This window comes from Podarcis liolepis (assembly GCF_965112155.1).
Source record: "Podarcis liolepis genome assembly, chromosome: 18".
Classification (NCBI taxonomy): domain Eukaryota; kingdom Metazoa; phylum Chordata; class Lepidosauria; order Squamata; family Lacertidae; genus Podarcis; species Podarcis liolepis.
The window spans coordinates 3,420,778-3,439,944 of NC_139572.1; the positions used below are offsets into that span (position 1 = coordinate 3,420,778).

Consider the following 19,167-nt stretch of genomic DNA (forward strand, 5'->3'; position numbering starts at 1 on the left):
ATATCGGGCGCGTTCCTTTTTGCTCCTTTTCCCCATTCCTCCCTTCTTAAAAGGGGATGCGGGTGGCGCTGTGGGTTAAACCACAGAGCCTAGGACTTGCCGGTCAGAAGGTTGGCGGTTCGAATCCCCATGACGGGGTGAGCTCGCGTTGCTCGGTCCCTGCTCCTGCCAACCTAGCAGTTCGAAAGCACACCAGCACAAGTAGATAAATAGGTACCGCTCTGGTGGGAAGGTAAATGGCGTTTCCGTGCGCTGCTCTGGTTCGCCAGAAGCGGCTTAGCCATGCTGGCCACAGGACCCGGAAGCTGTACGCCGGCTCCCTCGGCCAGTAAAGCGAGATGAGCGCCGCAACCCCAGAGTCGTCCGCGACTGGACCTAATGGTCAGGGGTCCCTTTACCTTTTACCCTTCTTAAAAAAGGGAGATGCAGCCTTGTAGGAACTCTTAACGTCTGCGTGCAAATGGGGCGCAGCAAAAGGAAAGGACTTGATATTTTATTTTATTTTATTTTATCTCCCCCACTCCCCCCCCCCAAGTGATAAGTTATCCGTGCTGAGCACAGTGGGGTGTTTTGTGTTACATGCAGAAACTCTCCCTGTAGAGTAAGTCTGGACGTCGGGGGGGGGGGGGAGAGAGCGAGGAAGAGAAAGATGTACTTTTGACTTTCTGTTTGGCTTGGATATTCTCGGTCAGGGTGACCCTGTTTGTTGCCAAGGATGAACCGACCCGCTTCTGTCTGGATGCTAATAGATGAAATTAATCCCTTCTGCAAACCCTTCCAGTTTTAGCCTCTTCCGTTCAGTTTTCGTGGGTGCACTTTGCATACTCTCTTGCCTAAAATCCCCCCAAAAACGGCTTTTTCTCCTGCATGCTTTTAATGGGCCACTTTGCACCCACAACCCATTTTTGGCAGTTTGGATCGGCTAAATTGGGGGGGGGGTTCCCTTCCCTCTGGCAAAAGCGAGAATTTGCGCTTCTGTTCAGTTATGTGTCCTCTTTACTCCCAAGGTCTCTGCCCCCAGGCGCTTACAGATTAAAGCAGATTTAAACCACTCCAGAGGTTTTGAGAAGCACCCCCCCCCTTGCCCTCTTCGTCCGTTCGTTGATGGGAGCTGTAGTTCGAAGCGTTCAGAGGGCGCCGGGCTATGAAATTCTGGGGGAAAGTACGTGAATGGCTTTTGAGCAATCCTATCCTCCTTATCTAACGCTGTTGGCGCTGTGGGTTAAACCACAGAGCCTAGGACTTGCCGGTCAGAAGGTCGGCGGTTCGAATCCCCGCGATGACGGGGTGAGCTCCCGTTGCTCGGTCCCTGCTCCTGGCAGCCTAGCAGTTCGAAAGCACGATAAATAGGTAGATAAATAGGTACCACTCCAGTGGGAAGGAAAACGGCGTTTCCGTGCTCTGCTCTGGTTCGCCAGAGGCGGCTTAGTCCTGCTGGCCACATGACCCGGAAGCTGTACGCCGGTTCCCTCGGCCAATAAAGCGAGATGAGCGCCGCAACCCCAGAGTCGGTCACTACTGGACCTAACGGTCAGGGGGTCCTTTTTACCCTACTTATCTAAGTCCCATTGGACTGGATGAGTTATTTTGCAGCCGAGAAACACATAGGGAATGCCCTGTGAGCTCATAGGTTTATTGGGGGGAATCGTAGGATTGTAGAGTTGGAAAGAGACCCCTAGAGTCATCTAGTCAAACCCCCTGAAATGCGGGAACCTGTCTTGCCCGACGTGGCTTTCAAAACCACGACCCTGAGGTTAAAAATCCCATGCCATCCCAAACCCAATTTAAGGATTAAACTTGACCAAATGTTGCACGAGGACCCCGTAGAACAGGCACCCCCAAACTCGGCCCTCCAGATGTTTTGGGACTACAACACCCATCATCCATTGCTAACAGGTCATGGATGATGGGAATTGTAGTCCCAAAACACCTGGAGGACCGAGTTTGGGGGTCTGGCAGTAGAAGAACATCTGGAGTTGTTCTCCAGAGGTGCTGGGACCCCAGCACAATAGTGGCGTTCCTTGCCACTCCTTCCATCCCACACAACAACCGTGCGAGGAAGATTAGGCCGAGAGGCAGTGCAACCAGCCCCAGTCCCGTGAGCTTCATGGGCAAACAGGGCGCGATTCGAACCCCAGTCTCCGCCGGGTTCTAGTCCGACATTTTAGCCGCTGGACCACCGTTGCCGCGAGGAACTATGGAACTCCCTGCTGCAGGAGAGCTGTTAAAAATTGACATCCTGCTCCTTCCGGTGGGTCTACTCTTGAGTAAATCCCACTTGGCCCACCCTCCTTTTGTGTGCTGTCGATTCTATCCTCGGTTGGTAGAGCAGGAGGCGCTCTTCGTCTCAGGGCTGCGGGTTCGAATTCCGCCTTGGGCGAACGTTTCCCGCATCGCAAGGGGGTTGGGCTTGGATGACCTTCAGGGTTCCCACGGACATTGGCACCTTTCCTCTCATCCGCGTTGTTTTGCAAGCCCCGTGGGGCCGAGTTAGTAGATTAACGAAGTGGGGGGGGGGCGGGCGATAGCTCCCTCTTATCTTTTTTTTCCTCTCTCTTTTTCTCTTCCTGCTTTCACGACTCTTCCTCTCTGCACCCCCCGTAGGCTGTGTGTGGCAAAGGCCCCCGTCCCAAAAATAGCAAGGCGAGCTGGCGGGGGCGCAGCAGAAAAACCGACACGGTTCCTGCTTGGCGGCCCGCTCCCCCCCTCCTCGCTGCCACCGTCTCTCTGAGGCTCCTCTCTCGCGTTGACAGTTCCCTGTCTGGCAGCCAAGTTCTGGTAAGGCTGCGTTCCAGGCTGGGAGGACATGGGTGGCTCTGCCTCATCCACCCCCCCCCCAAAAAAAATCTGGCCATAACCTCCGAAATCCCTTCCCTGCTCCTCCTGCCTCTCTCTGTGTCTCCACCAAATTTGGGTTATTTAAACAAAACTATTGGGTTTGCGATTTTCCTTGCGGCGAGAATTGCAGGTGGGGGACGAGTGTGGGGTTTTTTCCTCCTCTCTCTCTCACCTGCCCTGCTCCCCTCCTGGACTTTTGGACCAGGCCGTGCTGGATTTGAACCCGCTTCCACTTGGGTTGACCTTCACGCAGCCAGGCTACGAAACAACAACAAAAAATTGTGTTGTTGTGCAGGAACGAAAGGGAACGCAGATAAGCCTCGGCCGTAAGCGGTAGCTGCGAGGCTGTTCTTGCTGCCCTCAAGTCCTTAGTCCTCATTGAGGCCAGAGATGGCTCCAGGTTTGGAGACTCTGTAGGAAAACACAAATTTGATGGTACCTGGAAACACCTCGCAAGAATCCCCTTTCCCCTAGGGGACTTCGGACAGCCACCCCACACCCTCCAGAAACCTTCAACTCCCCTCCTCCTCTTCCTTCCCCTCCTCGCACGCTGCCCTATATCCGTCGCACGACGCCCGCCAGAGTGGGTGCCCCCAATCTGCACCCCCTTGCAAAAAGGCTGGCACCGTGCGACGTGTCTGTAGTTTTTTACGCTTGTGCATGAACCGTGAGTTCTGTGCCTCGTTCGGATTCCACCTTCCGAACCTGTTCCTTGCTTGCTGGCTGGCCCCGCTCCACTGCCTATCTCCAGAGTAATTTTCTCGTCCTCTCCCCCAATCCAGCCACTTTCCTTTCTGTTTCTTTGCGGGGGCGGGGGGGAGTTGGGTGGAAACTGGGTTTTTGGGGGGGTGGCGTGGCTGTCAGAACGTACCGAACTGTGTCAAGCGTGGCTTTGCACCCAATTTCTGTGCGCGCACCTGCGGGTTGGCGGTTGTGTTCGTCAAGAGGGCGAGGGAGGGAGCAAGCCCCCCCTCTGTTTCTTAGATTCTCTTTTATTTTTTCCTCCTCGCTGCTTGAAAACAGGTCACCTTCCTTTCTTGCCCCCGTTTCTGAACCATAAAAGGTTTTGACGGCTGGTGTGTTGTTAGCCTTGGGGGGCGTTGTGGGGGGGCAGCCGCCAGTTGCCGACCAAAAACACGGAAGGAAGTGGGGCGACGAAAGAGCAGCCGTGCAGTTTTTTTTGGGGGGGGACGTCCCATTTAAATGGGAAACCCTGGCTAGTTTGCTGATGGTTTTTGTCCCAGAGAGATCGCCCTGATGAAAGCATTTTTGCATGTTCTCTAGTAAGGTAAAGGTACCCCTGACCGTTAGGTCCAGTCGTGGCCGACTCTGGGGTTGCGGCGCTCGTCTCGCTTTACTGGCCAAGGGAGCCGGCGTACAGCTTCTGGGTCATGTGGCCAGCAGGACTAAGCCGCTTCTGGCGAACCAGAGCAGCGCACGGAAACGCCGTTTACCTTCCCGTCGGAGTGGTACCTATTGATCTACTTGCACTTTGACGTGCTTTCGAACTGCTAGGTGGGCAGGAGCAGGGACCGAGCAAAGGGAGCTCGCCCCGTTGTTACGGGGATTCGAACCGCCGACCTTCTGATCGGCAAGTCCGAGGCTCTGTGGTTCAACCCACAGCACCACACACATCCCTTGCCAGGTTGATATGCAACAGATAAAAATGCCGAATAGCATCGTCCCTTGATTTAATTCAAATAGCAATCGTCCCTTGATTTAATTCTAATTTTTAAAAACAAAAATTGCAGGGAGAGTCGAGGCCGACTTGAAACCGCGTGGATTGTTGAATGTTGTTGTTGTTTAGTCGTGTCCACCTCTTTGTGACCCCCTGGACCAGAGCACGCCAGGCCCTCCTGTCTTCCACTGCCTCCCACAGTTTGGTCAAACTCATGCTGGTAGCTTCGAGAACACTGTCCCACCATCTCGTCCTCTGTCGTCCCCTTCTCCTTGTGCTCTCCATCTTTCCCAACATCAGGGTCTTTTCCAGGGAGTCTTCTCTTCTCCTGAGGTGGCCAAAGTCTTGGAGCCTCAGCTTCAGGATCTGTCCTTCCAGTGAGCACTCGGGGCTGATTTCTTTCAGAATGGAGAGGTTTGATCTTCTTGCAGTCCAGGGACTCTCAAGAGTCTCCTCCAGGGATTGTTGAATAGACCTCCCCAATTATGAAACTCGTTTGCTGGGGGGGGGGCGGGCATGTCTTGCCATCCTCATCCTGTCCACAGAGTCAGTCTCTCTCCCTCTCTCTCATCTGGAGGCGTTAGTGCAGTCGTGGTCTCCTCAGATGAATTCCTCTAGAATAAATACCGCCCCCAGATTATGTCCTGCCTGTCACCAGCGCGGCGCATAACTTCCGCCTCCTGCTTCCCTTTCGCTCTCATTAGTGCGCATCGCTCAATCTTTTCTTCTCCTTTGGTCTCTTCCCCCACGTAATTTGACGCGGGGGGAAACTGAGGCACGGGGTGGAATCGGCGGCTCGGCTTTTGCCTTCCTGGTTCCTCAGAGGGGAGGGTGATTTGATTCCTTTAAAGGGGGGGGGGACAGAGAGAGAATGAGAATGTCAGACCCTCCTGGCAAAGTCGCTCGTGGGCAGTGGGTGGGATTCGAATCCCGGACTCTCCCAGCTCCTAATCTGGGACTCTTAGCCCCCTTGAGTGGGGTGGATAGTTCAGCAGGTTTGAGTGTGTGCTGAAAGCAACACGGTTCAATATGCGCTAAATATTTCTGCATTGCAGGGGGTTGGAATAATAATAATAATAATAATAATAATAATAATAATAATAATAATAATAATAATTAATAATAATAAATGACTCTCGGGGGCCCTCCACAGTGCTTTTTTTCTTTTAAAAAATGCATTCTCTCATTTCGACTCAAGAAAATCACCATTTTGCAGAAAATGAATACAGTAAATGGGCAAAACTACGAAAGATCCACAAAAACGTTTCGGGGTATCCGTACCCCTGTGTGTGTGTGTGTGTGTGTGTGTGTATCCCAGAAAAAAAATCACTGCCCCCCCTTGCAAGGTAGCACCTGAGGATTTAAAAAGGGGGGGCGACCATTTGCACGCACGCACGAAAAAGAAAACCCTTGCGTTCTTCAGAGGAAAAGTGAGATATAAGTGTATATAATGTTTTCGCAAGGCTCCCTTTTTCGTTTCCCTCCCCCCCCCCAATCTCGCCGTTTTCTGGCGCCTCCATCTCTCTCCCCCCGGCTCTTGCAAAAAATAAAAAACCTGCTCAATTGTTCTCCCGCCCACGGGCTGCTATAGCAAAGCCGCGGAAAAGGGGGGGGGTTAGATAGAGAAAAGGGCCGCCTGTTGACGGCAGAGAGTGGGAGGCACGAAGTCAGAGGTGACTTCTTGTTCTCTCCTCCGAGACGGGAAGTGTTCGAAACCCTCTGGGGGGGCGGGAGAGGCGAGAGAGCTAGAATGAGAAGAAAGAAAATATATATATATATTTTTTTTTAAAGAAGAAGTGTGCAAAAGAGCCATTGTTTTTTTGATGCTCCTTGGGCATTCTGTCTCTGTTGCCATGGAGACGAGGTCCTTCCTGATTCTCCATAGATGCTTCCCCCGTGCTGAGGTTATGGAAAGTCCTCCATTTCGAGGCTGGCACGCCTGCGTTACTGCTCTCCCCACATGCTCGCACCACCCCCTAGGGCACTGGGGTGTTGAATGCCCTTGTTTTATTTTTATTCCCTCCAATCTTGGTGGAAAAGGAGAGGGGTTCTTGACGGAGCTGCCAGGCAAGCCATTTTGCTTTATTTATTAAATTTGTAGGCTCCCCTCCCATCAAAGCATCCCGGGGAAGTGTGCAGTATAAAATACACAATAATAATAATAGGTAAAGGTAAAGGGACCCCTGACCATTAGGTCCAGTCGTGGCTGACTCCGGGGTTGCGGCGCTCATCTCGCTTTATTGGCCGAGGGAGCCGGCGTACAGCTTCTGGGTATGTGGCCAGCAGGACTAAGACGCTGCTGGCGAATCAGAGCAGCGCACGGAAACGCCGTTTACCTTCCGGAGCGGTACCTATTTATCTACTTGCACTGGTGTGCTTTCGAACTGCTAGGTTGGCAGGAGCAGGGACCGAGCAACGAGAGCTCACCCCGTCGTGGGGATTCGAACCGCCGACCTTCTGATCGGCAAGTCCTAGGCTCTGTGGTTTAACCCACAGCACCACCCGCATCCATAATAATAATGATAATAATAATAATTTATTATTTATACCCCGCCCATCTGGCTGAGTTTCCCCAGCCACTCTGGGCAGCTTCCAGTTGAGTGTTAAAAACAGTACAGAATTAAATGTTTAAAAATTCCTAAACAGGGCTGCCTTTAGATGTCTTCTAAAAGTCTGGTAGTTGTTTATTTCCTTGACATCTGACGGGAGGGTGTTCCACAGGGCGGGCGCCACCACCGAGAAGGCCCTCTGCCTGGTTCCCTGTAGCTTCACGTCTCGCAGTGAGGGAACCACCAGAAGGCCCTCGGTGCTGGACCTCAGTGTCCGGGTAGAAAGATGGGGGTGGAGACGCTCCTTCAGGTATACTGGGCTGTTTAGGGCTTTCAAGGTCAGCACCAACACTTTGAATTGTGCTCGGAAACGTACTGGGAGCCAATGCAGATCTCTCAGGACCGGTCTTATGTGGTCTCGGCGGCCGCTCCCAGTCCCCAGTCTAGCTGCCGCATTCTGGATTAGTTGCAGTTTCCGGGTCACCTTCAAAGGCAGCCCCACGTAGAGCGCATGGCGGTAGTCCAAGCAGTAGACAACCAGAGCATGCACCACTCTGGCGAGACAGTCTCTGGGCAGATAGGGTCTCATCCTGCGTACCAGGTGGAGCTGCCCTGTACACAGAATTGACCTGCACCTCCATGGACAGCTGTGAGTCCAAAATGACTCCCAGGCTGCACACCTGGTCCTTTGGGGGCACAGCCGCCCCATTCAGGACCCTGTCCCCCCAAAAACAGTTCTTCTATCTCTGGGGTCTCCTGATCACTGAGACCAGCAGGATTCTGGGACCGCAGATAAAAGAAGCTGGTAGACTGGGAAATAGCATTGTTGGTTTTTTTGCATGGATTCTCCAAATTCCCCCCATTTTATTTTGGCAAGCCCCCGTTTTCCAACGTCTCGTTTAACGTCTCTGTGTTTTTTCCTTCGCAGGCGACCGGTTGCGGCAGACGGAGAACCGCGCCACGCGCTGCAAAGTGGAACGCCTGCAGCTTCTGATGCAACAGAAGCGGTTGCGCCGGAAAGCTCGCCGTGACGCCCGCGCCCCTTACCACTGGCTCCCAAACCGCAAGTCCAGCCGCACAAACAGCAACAGTAGCATCTCGAGCGAAGGGAGCCTTGACCTAGACTTCGAAGACTCTGTGTGGAAACCGGAAGTCAAAGCGGACATGAAATCCGAATTTGTTGTAGCATAAAAGGAAAAACAAAAAAACAAGACCGCAGGGAGGGGAGGACGAAGAGACCGAAGTTTTTTTTGGGGGGGTGGGAGGGGGCGTCGGAACGGGAAGCCGGGGGTGGGGAGAAAGACCATTTAGTAATAATTAATAATACGTTTTTGGGTCCGTGCGAGCAAAGTTTTTGGGTGCTTTCATCCTTTTAGAAAACAAGATACACACACACACACACGAAAAACAACAACACTTATTGGATCGCGGCGGACGGACCAGCCCTACGGAAATCTCCTTGGGCAGATTGGAACAGTATTTTCTATTCTTTTCAAAACTCTTGTTTTTTTCGTTTTGAGAACTGAAGCGGCTTGGGACGGAGCGAGAAAGAGACTTTGCTTCTCAAAAGTGGACTTGAACGGAACTTATTATTTTTAAAAAATTCGGTTTTCTCTCTCTCGGGTGTGTATGTGTGTTTTCCCCCCTCGTTTTCATTTCGCGGTTCTTATTTTTTAAAAAAGGATGAGGATCCTTCGAACAGCTATCTGCCTTAGCCCGACGAGTGGAAGGGAAGACTGACCCCGGCCAGGGAGGAGGAAAAAAGAAAAAAACAGTGAAGGGAGCTGGACTTTGAGATGTGCGGAAACCCGGGAGGACTTTACAAACCTCTTGCTTTTCCTGGTTTCGTTAATTTCGGGAAAAGATGGGGGGGACGAACCCTTGTTTTTGGGTGTGTGGCGAATGCTGCTCGCTTGCCTATGAAATTGGTTGAAAGTTGGAGACTGTTTCATTCCTTAAAAAACAAATACTGAAATCTTCCCTTTTTTTATTTTAAAGTTTATCTCTCTTCCGAATGGATTGGGTGGTTTCTGTGTTAACGGAAAGAGCTGTGCATTTGTCAGGAGGAGACGAGGGGAGGGCCCAGATTCTGGAATTTTTTGGGGGGGGGGGTTGGGCGTTGGTTATGATTATTTTTTTAAGAGGATGTGTGCATGTACGTGTGTCTATCTCTCGTCTCTCTTCCTCTTCCCCCCCTGTCCCGCATCCTTAAATAATATAGCATTTCGGACCCCCCCCCTCCTCAGTCCTGTCAAATCAAAGTGCTTGTCCTCCCCCCTTTCCCCCCCCCCCGCCATCCAGTCTGCATTTCCAGGAAACTTCCATGCACTTTAGAGGTGTGAATTGTGAAGTGGTAGAAGCCTGGGGTATTTTTTCATATATATATTTTTTAAAAACACGATCAGGGCAGGGAGAACGCCCTTCTCGACCTCATCCTGGCTTCCTTTTCCTCTCTTGAGAGTTTCCTGTTTTGCATTTTTTTGCAGCATTTTTTTTAAAATTGCGTGCATTAAAAATTAGAGGCCATCGGGCATTTTCTCTCCCTCCCTTTATCGATGGAAGATAAGTGTGAGTTTTTGCAAGGCGAGAGATGTGCCCGGGACCAACCCTCTGAAGGGGGGAGTCAGGAACCCCAGAACCATTGCTCAGTGTCGTCCAAAGCCCCCTCCTCACCAGTTTACACTCAAAACACTCCGCCACCATCCTCTATAGCTCCTCCTCCTGGTACAGTCATCTCCCGTGACTCCATCGCTCTGGGCTGCTGACCCAATTCCTTCCCCATTTGAGGATGTGCCCGGGATATTAGCTTGGCAACGCCCAGAACAATGATCCGGAATAACCCCCGGAACAATAATCCGGAATATCCGCTTTCCACCATGCGGCGGAAGCGCCCCCTCCCTCCGCAGATAGAACTGCAATTCCGCACGCGTCCGAGCGGGAATCGAAAACGTAACCTCCCCGTTGTAGAGACCAATATTATTATTATTATTTTCAGGATCTCCTCCCCCTAAAATCAGATTCTTCTCTGTGTGTGTGTGTGTTGCGCGCTTTTCGAAATAAAGATTTAGTGACATAAAATAGTATCTAGTGATGCTTATTTAGATACTTGGGGGTTTTTTTAAAAGAAAGAAAAATATTATTTATAGACTTAACAATGATCTGAGCCAGTAATTTTTTCATAGGCTGTAGTGTGTGTGTTTTTGGTTCCCCCCTCCTTTTTTTGTGCAAATCTAGCAACCACAGTGTGTTTGTTTGTGTATGTGTGTGAGAGAGAGTGTGTCAGCAATAGGAGCTTAACATAAATTAGGGCGAAGGATGAGAATACACTTAGGATAACTTCGGATTTAGGCCTTAAAAGCTTCCAGCAATGTGGATGTAAAATAAAGGCTTGCGTCTGCAAACCCTGATCTGTCTCCTGCCCCATACATCTGAGTACGGCCCATTGCAATTCACGGAAACGGCTGCTCCAATAATTTCAGGGGGTCTGTAGACTTTGCAGAGGTTTTACAGAACAGGACATCCGAACCAGCTGAAAGCGAGTCGCGCCTTGCAAAGTTTTCAGGGGAATTTTGTACTGAAGGGGGACAGCTGGGAGATGATTTTTTTACCTTCTTGCAAAGGGTTGGACTCTGATAACAATGGGGCAGTTACGGACAGACCATTGGAGATTCCCCCTTTTATTTCACCTTTCTTTTCGAAGTGTGTATGTCTCTGTGTGTCCGACGAAACCATTCCCACGTCCTTGAATCGAGACCTGTGTATCTGTGTGTGTTCACACAGTTACGTTCCGTAAGCAGACACTTGGAGGTTTTTACCGAAGCAGCCGAATTAGGTTTTAATCCAGGGACATTTTAACACTACCTTGCTGCCCCAATGTACATTATAAAAATAATAATAATAACCGGGGGGGGGGGGATAAAAAGCAGACTGGACTTTAGAAGCAAGTGCCTCGTTCTGGAATGGTTTGCACATAAGTTTGGCCATTTTTGGTTTTTCTTTGCCTTACGCCGAATCCGTGATCCTCCGGTCAAGCCATCAAATTGGCGCCCTATTTAAAAAGGGGTCGTCTTAGCCCTTAGCACTGCTTTTGGAAATCCAGAGAAACATTTGGGGGGGGGGGAATCGTAGCGTTGGAAAGGTACCCTAAAGATTATTTCGCCCAACCCCCCTGCAATGCAAGAATATACAGCTGTATCATCCGGGGATTCGAACCTGCAGACTTGGCATCATCAGCACCAGGCTATAACCAGCTGATGCAGGTGGCGCTGTGGTCTAAACCACTGAGCCTCTTGGGCTTGCCGGTCGGAAGGTCGGCGGTTCGAATCCCCGCAACGGGGTGAGCTCCCGTTGCTCTGTCCCGGCTCCTGCCAACCTAGCAGTTCGAAAGCACACCGGCGCAAGTAGATAAATAGGTACCGCTCTGGCGGGAAGGTAAACGGCATTTCCGTGCACCCTGGTTTCCGTCATGGTATCCCGTTGTGCCAGAAGTGGTTTAGTCCTGCTGGCCACATGACCCAGAAAGCTGTCTGCGGACAAACGCCGGCTCCCTCGGCCTGAAAGCGAGATGAGCGCCGCAACCCCATATTTGCCTTTGACTGGACTTAACCATCCAGGAGTCCTTTACTTAACCAGCTGAGCTATATCCATGCTGCAATGTGGGCAAGGATGTTTCTGGCCCCAGAGGACTTCCCGAATTTCCTTTCTGTGTTGGTTGCCAGTGCGTTAAATTTGTACGTTTTTAATTTTCCCAGCCTCCGAATCTCAACCCCAAAATACTGATAAGCTGGGATTTTTTTGCACTGGTTCGAACCATGAGGAAAAAAAACCCACACTATTTGTATGGCTGTGACCTCAATGGGCCTTCTCTCCCCCCCCCCCCCACTTCAAAAAAATCTGCATGGGTCATTTTTCAGTCTAGCGTCTCTTAAAAAGGGAGAGCTGTGTATCTCCCCCTCCGCCCGCAAATGAAAGAAATCCAAAAACTGCTTCCTTCAGATATCGTTCCCCAGCCAGCCTAGGCTGATCCTAAAGATTTAGCCCCAAAATACCTCTGCAAAAGGCAATTTTGGCAGTGCAACCTGAGTTCACCGCCTTCCCCTTGACCCTGCCCAAAGCGTTTGTAGCTAGCTAGGACCCCCCTCCAAAAATATACAACTTTCACGTCTCTAAGAAAGTGCGCAGCTGCCCCCAAACCCACCGCCATAACCCTCTAGCCTTTTCGCGCACCATCCGCGTGGTAGAGCTCCCATTGGCTGGAGGGAAAGGAAAGGAAGCTGCTCCCCCTCTGGCGAAATAGTGTTGTTACACTTCCTGTTTCCTTCCCCTAGATGTGAAGTTCCTTTTGTATGTGACGCTGTAGCGGGTTTATTAATTTTCTTTTTTTTAAGAAAGAAAATGTGTTGTTGTTTTTTTAATTATATATTTAAATGTTACTACTTTTTTGTATGGTGTGTGAATGTAATCTTATCGATTCCCCCCCCCCAATCGTCATTTCCCCACCCACTCTCCCTTGCGTGTTTCTGTTTTTTGGTTCAGGATTTTTTTTAAAAATAAAAAATAAAGTCTATATAATAAAACAACGAAATAAGAGCCAAAAGCATTACAACATAACTCTCTTCTGTGTGGTTGAGTGTGTGTGTGTGTGTGTGTCTTGGAAGAATGTGGGAGGGGGGGAATACGTAGACCTGTTTTATCACCTCATTTAAGTTACCTGTATTAAAAAAAAAAGAAACTTTTAAAAATGGTTTAAAAATAATAAACACAAAATAAAGATTGCTTGAGCCACACTTTTTAGCCTAAATCACCTTATTTCATGTTTAAAAACGAGATGCGAGTTTGGGGGCTGGGAGACAACAAGCCAAATTCGCCCGAGATTTGGGGAGGATTGCAAAATTCGCAATTTTTTGCATCTGTCTTGAGCGCTTAAGGATGCGATCTTATATACATGTAACTGGAGTTAACCCCCTTTGACCTCACTGAGGCTATGTACACATTAGCAGCTTAAAATGCAAGGAAGTCATTCCCCACTCTCCCCCCCCCCCCCGCCCGCCACAAGTTGAATTTTCATATTTTATGGATGAGAGGGGTGGTTTGGGGGTGTCGTCACCCCACCTGAGCATTACCTGTTTGGTTTCCCTGTGCTAGCAAATCCTCTGAACTTCCAATTCACCGAAGCGGTCAACTGAGCATGTGCAAGAACTATCCTGGGTGTACACACCTCAGCTCAACTGGAGGAAGTTTTCAAATGGTTCTGTGTGTCGGGCATCAATCCTACGTAGACCTATTTGACAGCTGAAGTCCATGGGGCAGACCGCTGAGTAGATAGAATAATTATTTATTTTTGTTACATTTGTATGCTGACCTCCATCTTACAAAAATCCAGGAGTTTTGTAACATAACAGTACAAAAACCACAAAATGCATTGCAAAAATAACAGCAAACCAATAATCGGCCATCCCCTCCGACAACACATTTAAGAGGCCTGGTTAAAGAGGAATATTTTTGCCTGGTGCCTAAAGGTGTATAATGAAGGTGGCAGGTGATTCTCCCTGGGGAGAAAATTTCACAGATGGGGAGCCACTGCAGAGAAGGCCCCGTTCTTGTGTTGCCACCCTCCAGCCCTTTTTGTGGAGGAGGCACATAAAGAAGGGCCTTTGGTGATGATTTCAGAGTCCAGGCTGGTTTATACGGAGAGAGATGGTCCTGGGGGTATTGTGGTCCTGAGCCATTGAAGGCTTTCACAGTCCAAACCAGCACTTTGAATTGCGCCCTGGAAACTGTGGCTGGGCCAGGATGGGGGAATATGGTCAAACCTGAAGGAGCGTCTCCACCCCCATCATCCAGCCCGGACACCGAGGTCCAGCTCCGAGGGCCTTCTGGCGCTTCCCTTCCTGCGAGAAGTGAGGTTACAGGGAACCAGGCAGGTGGCACCCTCCCATGAGATGTCAACTATCTGACTTTTAGAAGACATCAGGGAAGTTTTTAATGTTTGCTGTTTTGTCGTGTTTTCAATATTCTGTTGAGAGCCACCCAGAGTGGCTGGGGAAACCCAGCCAGTTGGGTTGGATATCAAAAATAAATACTACTACTACTTTGGCAATCCCTCGCAGCCGAGTAAGATTGTCTTCCATGAACACGGTTTTAACAGTCCGTGAGTGACTGTGGAGGCCAATTCTGGACCCACACGTCCTTCCACAGTGGGGACATTGGTTTCCAGGCGGGAGTTGATGCCGGTGAGGGTTTGCCAAGCGTGCCTTCCTCTTAGCGCGTTTCTCCCTTGCGTCCTGAGTTCGAGTGTCTTCAAAGCCCACAACACTTTTGGTCAAAGCTGTTCTCCAACTTGAGAACTCGCAGGCAACTGTTTCCCAGTTGTCGGTGTTTATACTACATTTTTTAAGATTTGCCTTGAGAGAGTCTTTGAACCTCCTTTGTTGACCACCAGCATTACGCTTTCCGTTTTCAAGTTCGGAACAGAGGAGTTGCTTTGGAAGACGATCATCAGGCATCCGCACAACATGGCCAGTCCAACGAAGCTGATGTTGAAGAATCATTGCTTAAACACTGGTGATCTTTGCTTATTATTATAAACCGTCTTGCCCCTATAAGCAACCCGGCTTCCAAATTCTGACCCAGCTGGAGTTTCCGAACCGTCTTCCAAGGCAGCCCTATGAATAACAGGTTGCAGCAATCTAACCGGGCTTTTGGGGGGGTCTCTGGACCAGCCGAAAATGTAAAACCTGCCAACTTTGCTGTTTCTCATGGGGCCCCAAATGACTGTTTTCTTGAGTTGTGTGGGCAGAGCCAAACCCTTGCATTTCCAGTAAGGCGAAGGAGAACGTGAGCTGGGGAAGTTGAACACATTTCTCTGCAGTTTGGGGTTTTGCAACCCGTGCCTTAACGCTTCGGCTCGATGAATGTGTCAAACGGGAGCTGGGGAACGTCGGGGGGGTTCTCCCAAGACTCATCAGCACCCAGCCAGGTTGTAGAGTTGCAAGGGACCTTAAAGTCCTCTAGCCCAACCCCGAATCTTTTGAACAACTTGGGTTTCGAACCCACAACCCTGAGATTAACGGTCTTATGCTCAACCAACTGAGCTGTTTCGGAAACACATGAAGCTGCCTTACTGTGAATGTGGGTGGCGCTGTGGTCTAAACCACTGAGCCTCTTGGGCTTGCCGATCAGAAGGACGGCAGTTCAAATCCCTGCAACAGGGTGTGCTCCCGTTGCTCTGTCCCAGCTCCTGCCAACCTAGCAGTTCAAAAACACACCAGCACAAGTAGATAAATAGGTATCACTGCAGCGGGAAGGTAAACAGCGTTTCCGTGCGCTCTGGTTTCCGTCACGCAGTCCCATTGCGCCAGAAGTGATTTAGTCCTGCTGGCCACTTGACCCGGAAAGCTGTCTATGGAGAAACACCGGCTCCCTTAGCCTGAAAGCGAGATGAGCGCCGCAACCCCATAGTCGCCTTTGACTGGACTTAACCGCCCAGGGGTCCGCCCATTAGGTCCAGTCGTGACCAACTCTGGGGTTGCGGCGCTCATCTCACTTTATTGGCCAAGGGAGCCAGCGTACAGCTTCCAGGTCATGTGGCCAGCATGACTAAGCCGCTTCTGGCGAACCAGAGGAGCTCACGGAAACGCCGTTTACCTTCCTGCCGGAGCGGTACCTATTTATCTACTTGCACTTTGACGTGCTTTCGAACTACTAGGTTGGCAGGAGCTGAGACCGAGCAATGTGCAGATTCGAACCCCCAGCCTTCTGATCAGCAAGCCCTAGGCTCTGTGGCTTAGACCACAGTGCCACCTGCGCCCCATTTAGGAACAGTTAAAAGGTAAAGGGACCCCTGACTATTAGGTCCAGCCGTGACTGACTCTGGGGTTGCGGCACTCATCTCGCTTTACTGGCCGAGGGAGCCGGCATACAGCTTCCGGGTCATGTGGCCAGCAGGACTAAGCCGCTTCTGGCGAACCAGAGCAGCGCACAGAAACGCCATTTACCTTCCTGCCGGAGTGGTACCTACTTATCTACTTGCACTTTGACGTGCTTTCGAACTGCTAGGGGGCAGGAGCTGGGACCGAGCAACACGGGAGCTCACCCCGTCATTGCGGGGATTCGAACCGCCGACCTTCTGATCGGCAAGTCCTACGTAGCTCACCAGTGTCTACGCTGACCATGCAGAAATCTTACGGCTCTGGTGCACCAGACAGAGGTCTAAATTAACAGGGACCCCGGCAGCTGTTGCCTTGCTGGTGGGTTATTCTGTTTGCCTGCTGAAAGAAAACAGGATGCAAAATGAGTCTTCAGCCGAGCTGAGACGGACGTCGGCAAGAGACGCCTCGGAGCCTCAGCCACCGAAAGGTGCGGCGTCGAGTGCGAAAGCCACACAGAGCCCCTCGCGCCCAAAGAAGGGAAATCCTGGCCTCTTGTTTCTCAGAAGCCAGGGCTTTGTCACCCACGCGCCCATGCCGTGGCAACAGCCCACAGGCCTGTTTGCTCAGGGCCTCTGGTTACGAGGAAGCGCATTTTTCATGTCCGCCCACCTCGTCCCTTCCTCTTTCCCCTTTCCCGGCGCGGGATATCCTCTCTGAGGCTTCGTGGCCTCAGCGTTCCTCCCAGACCTGCGGTTGAGGTGAGGGAGTGTCTGCGCCTTATACATGCTCAGGAACACTCTTGTCCTTGAGCACCAAGGCTTTGTGGTTCCATGTTGGTTGGAGGATGGATGGCGGCTAATGGATGGAGGTTGAATCCTGACAGAAGTACTGTTCTTGGGGGACAGGGGGAGGGCAGGTGTGGGGGATTCCCTGGTCCTGAATGGGGTGACTGTGCCCCCGAAGGACCAGGTGCGCAGCCTGGGAGTCATCTTGGACTCACAGCTGTCCATGGAGGCACAGGTCAAATCTGTATCCAGGGCAGCTCCATCTGGTACGCAGGATGAGACCCTGCCTGCCTGCGGACTGTCTTGCCAGAGTGGTGCATGCTCTGGTTATCTCCCACTTGGACTACTGCAACGCGCTCTACGTGGGGCTACCTTTGAAGGTGACCCAGAAACCCCCCCGCCCCACCCCCCGACTTCCCTCAGTTCCAGTCTTTGGTTTCTTTGCTGTTTTCTGCATGTTACACAGTTGTATAGGTCCTCAAACATGTGAATGTTTATTCAAAACCTGCCAATGAGTCCAATTCGCTTTGTTGCGTCTTCAGATACTTTGTAAAGGGTTCCCATTCATCCTTAAAGTCACAGTTATCCTTGTCCCGTAGCTTGTATGTCAGGTTTGCCAGTTCTGCAAAGTCCGTCAATTTTTCTTGCCATGATTCTTTCGTTGGGGTTTCTTCAGTCTTCCATCCTTGTGCTGTTAAAACTCTCGCGGCCGTTGTCACATACATGAAGATGTTTTTCAACTTTTTTGGCAGGTTTTTTCCCTACAATCCCCAACAAAAATGCCTCGGGTTTTTTTAACAAATGTTAAATGGAACATTTTCTTCAATTCCTTGTATATCATTTCCCAATTTTTTTTAATTACCTTGCAATCCCACCACATATGATAAAATGTCCCCTCCTTTTCCTTACACTTCCAACATATATTTGAACTAGTTTTGTACATTTTCCCTAACTGCACTGGTGTTGTATACCATCTGTACATCAACTTCATGTAATTCTCCTTCAATAGGGAACAATCTGTAAATTTTAAGTCAGTTTTCCATAATTTAACCCAATCTTCCATCACCTATGGCCGGTTTGGTTCGGGTGCCTTCGGCTGGCTGCGACGGAACGTCCACCAATATCCTAACTGGCGCAGGCGAGTGAGGGAAGAAAGCCGCGAGAGAAGAGGGAGGTTGTTTGGGGCCGAATGGAAAAAAGCAGAAGTAGAATTCACGGGGGCGAATGTTACGGCAGGAAGTGGAGCTTGCAGGCCTTTCAAGTTGAGAGAGAGCGGTTGCGATCCGGGGGCAGGCGAAAACTTAACACAGGGGCCCGAAGCCCGAAAGGGCTGTGGGTGGTTTCTTGCTTTCTTCTTTGGCAATCCCTTGTAGCCGAGTAAGATTGTCTTCCATGAACACGGTTTTAACAGTGAGTCCGTAAGTGATTGTGGAGACTAATTCTGGATCCACACGTCCTTCCACAGTGGGGACATTGGTTTCCGGGCGGGAGTTGATCCCGGTGTCGATTTGCCAAGCCTGCCTTCCTCTTAGCACGTTTCTCCCTTGCGTCCTGAGTTCGAGCATCTTCAAAGCCCACGACACCTTTGGTAAAGGCTGTTCTCCAACTGGAGTGCTCGCAGGCCAGTGTTTCCCAGTTCTCAGTGTTTATACTACATTTTTTTAGATTTGCCTTGCGAGAGTCTTTGAACCTCTTTTGTTGACCACTAGCATTACGCTTTCCATTTTTAAGTTCGGAATAGAGATATCACCTTCCCAACAAAGGTCCGTATAGTCAAAACTATGGTTTTCCCAGGAGTGATGTATGGAAGTGAGAGCTGGACCATAAAGAAGGCTAATCGCCGAAGAATGGATGCTTTTGGATTCTGGTGCTGGAGGAGACTCTTGAGAGTCCCATGGACTGCAACGAGATCAAACCTCTCCATTCTTAAGGAAATCAGCCCTGAGTGCTCACTGGCAGGACAGATCCTGAAGCTGAGGCTCCAAGACTTTGGCCACCTCATGAGAAGAGAAGACTCCCTGGAAAAGACCCTGATGCTGGGAAAGATGGAGGGCGCAAGGAGAAGGGGACGACAGAGGACGAGATGGTGGGACAGTGTTCTCGAAGCTACCAGCATGAGTTTGACCAAACTGTGGGAGGCAGTGGAAGACAGGAGGGCCTGGCGTGCTCTGGTCCAGGGGGTCACAAAGAGGCGGACACAACTAAACAACAACAACTTCTGATGGAACCTTCCAGGCCAGGGGCAGTCTACCTCAATTTCAAGGTTTTTTTGGGGTAGTTGGCCACCGTGAGAATGGGGTGCTGGGCTGTGATGGCCGCAAGCCTTTGGCCTGATCCAACGTCAGGGCGTTCTTACGGGGGAGTAGCAGAGCATGGGGAACCCTCAACTAAGGAGGCGATGGTTTGCAAGGCCTCCGAGGCAGCTCAGCTCAGCTGAAGCGGCAGCC

General features: G+C 50.7%; 1 protein-coding gene across 2 annotated transcripts in view; it reads left to right on the plus strand.

Moving 5' to 3' along the window:
- Window positions 1–12,851, plus strand: part of MIDN (midnolin) — a 47,383-nt gene extending 34,532 nt beyond the window's left edge. For both annotated transcript variants that reach the window (XM_083483950.1, XM_083483951.1), the window contains exon 8: window positions 7,994–12,851. In XM_083483950.1, the coding sequence (XP_083340076.1) occupies window positions 7,994–8,256 (263 nt within the window). In that variant the 3' untranslated portion in view covers window positions 8,257–12,851. The remainder of the gene's footprint in view (window positions 1–7,993) is intronic.
- Window positions 12,852–19,167: the final 6,316 nt, after the last annotated feature.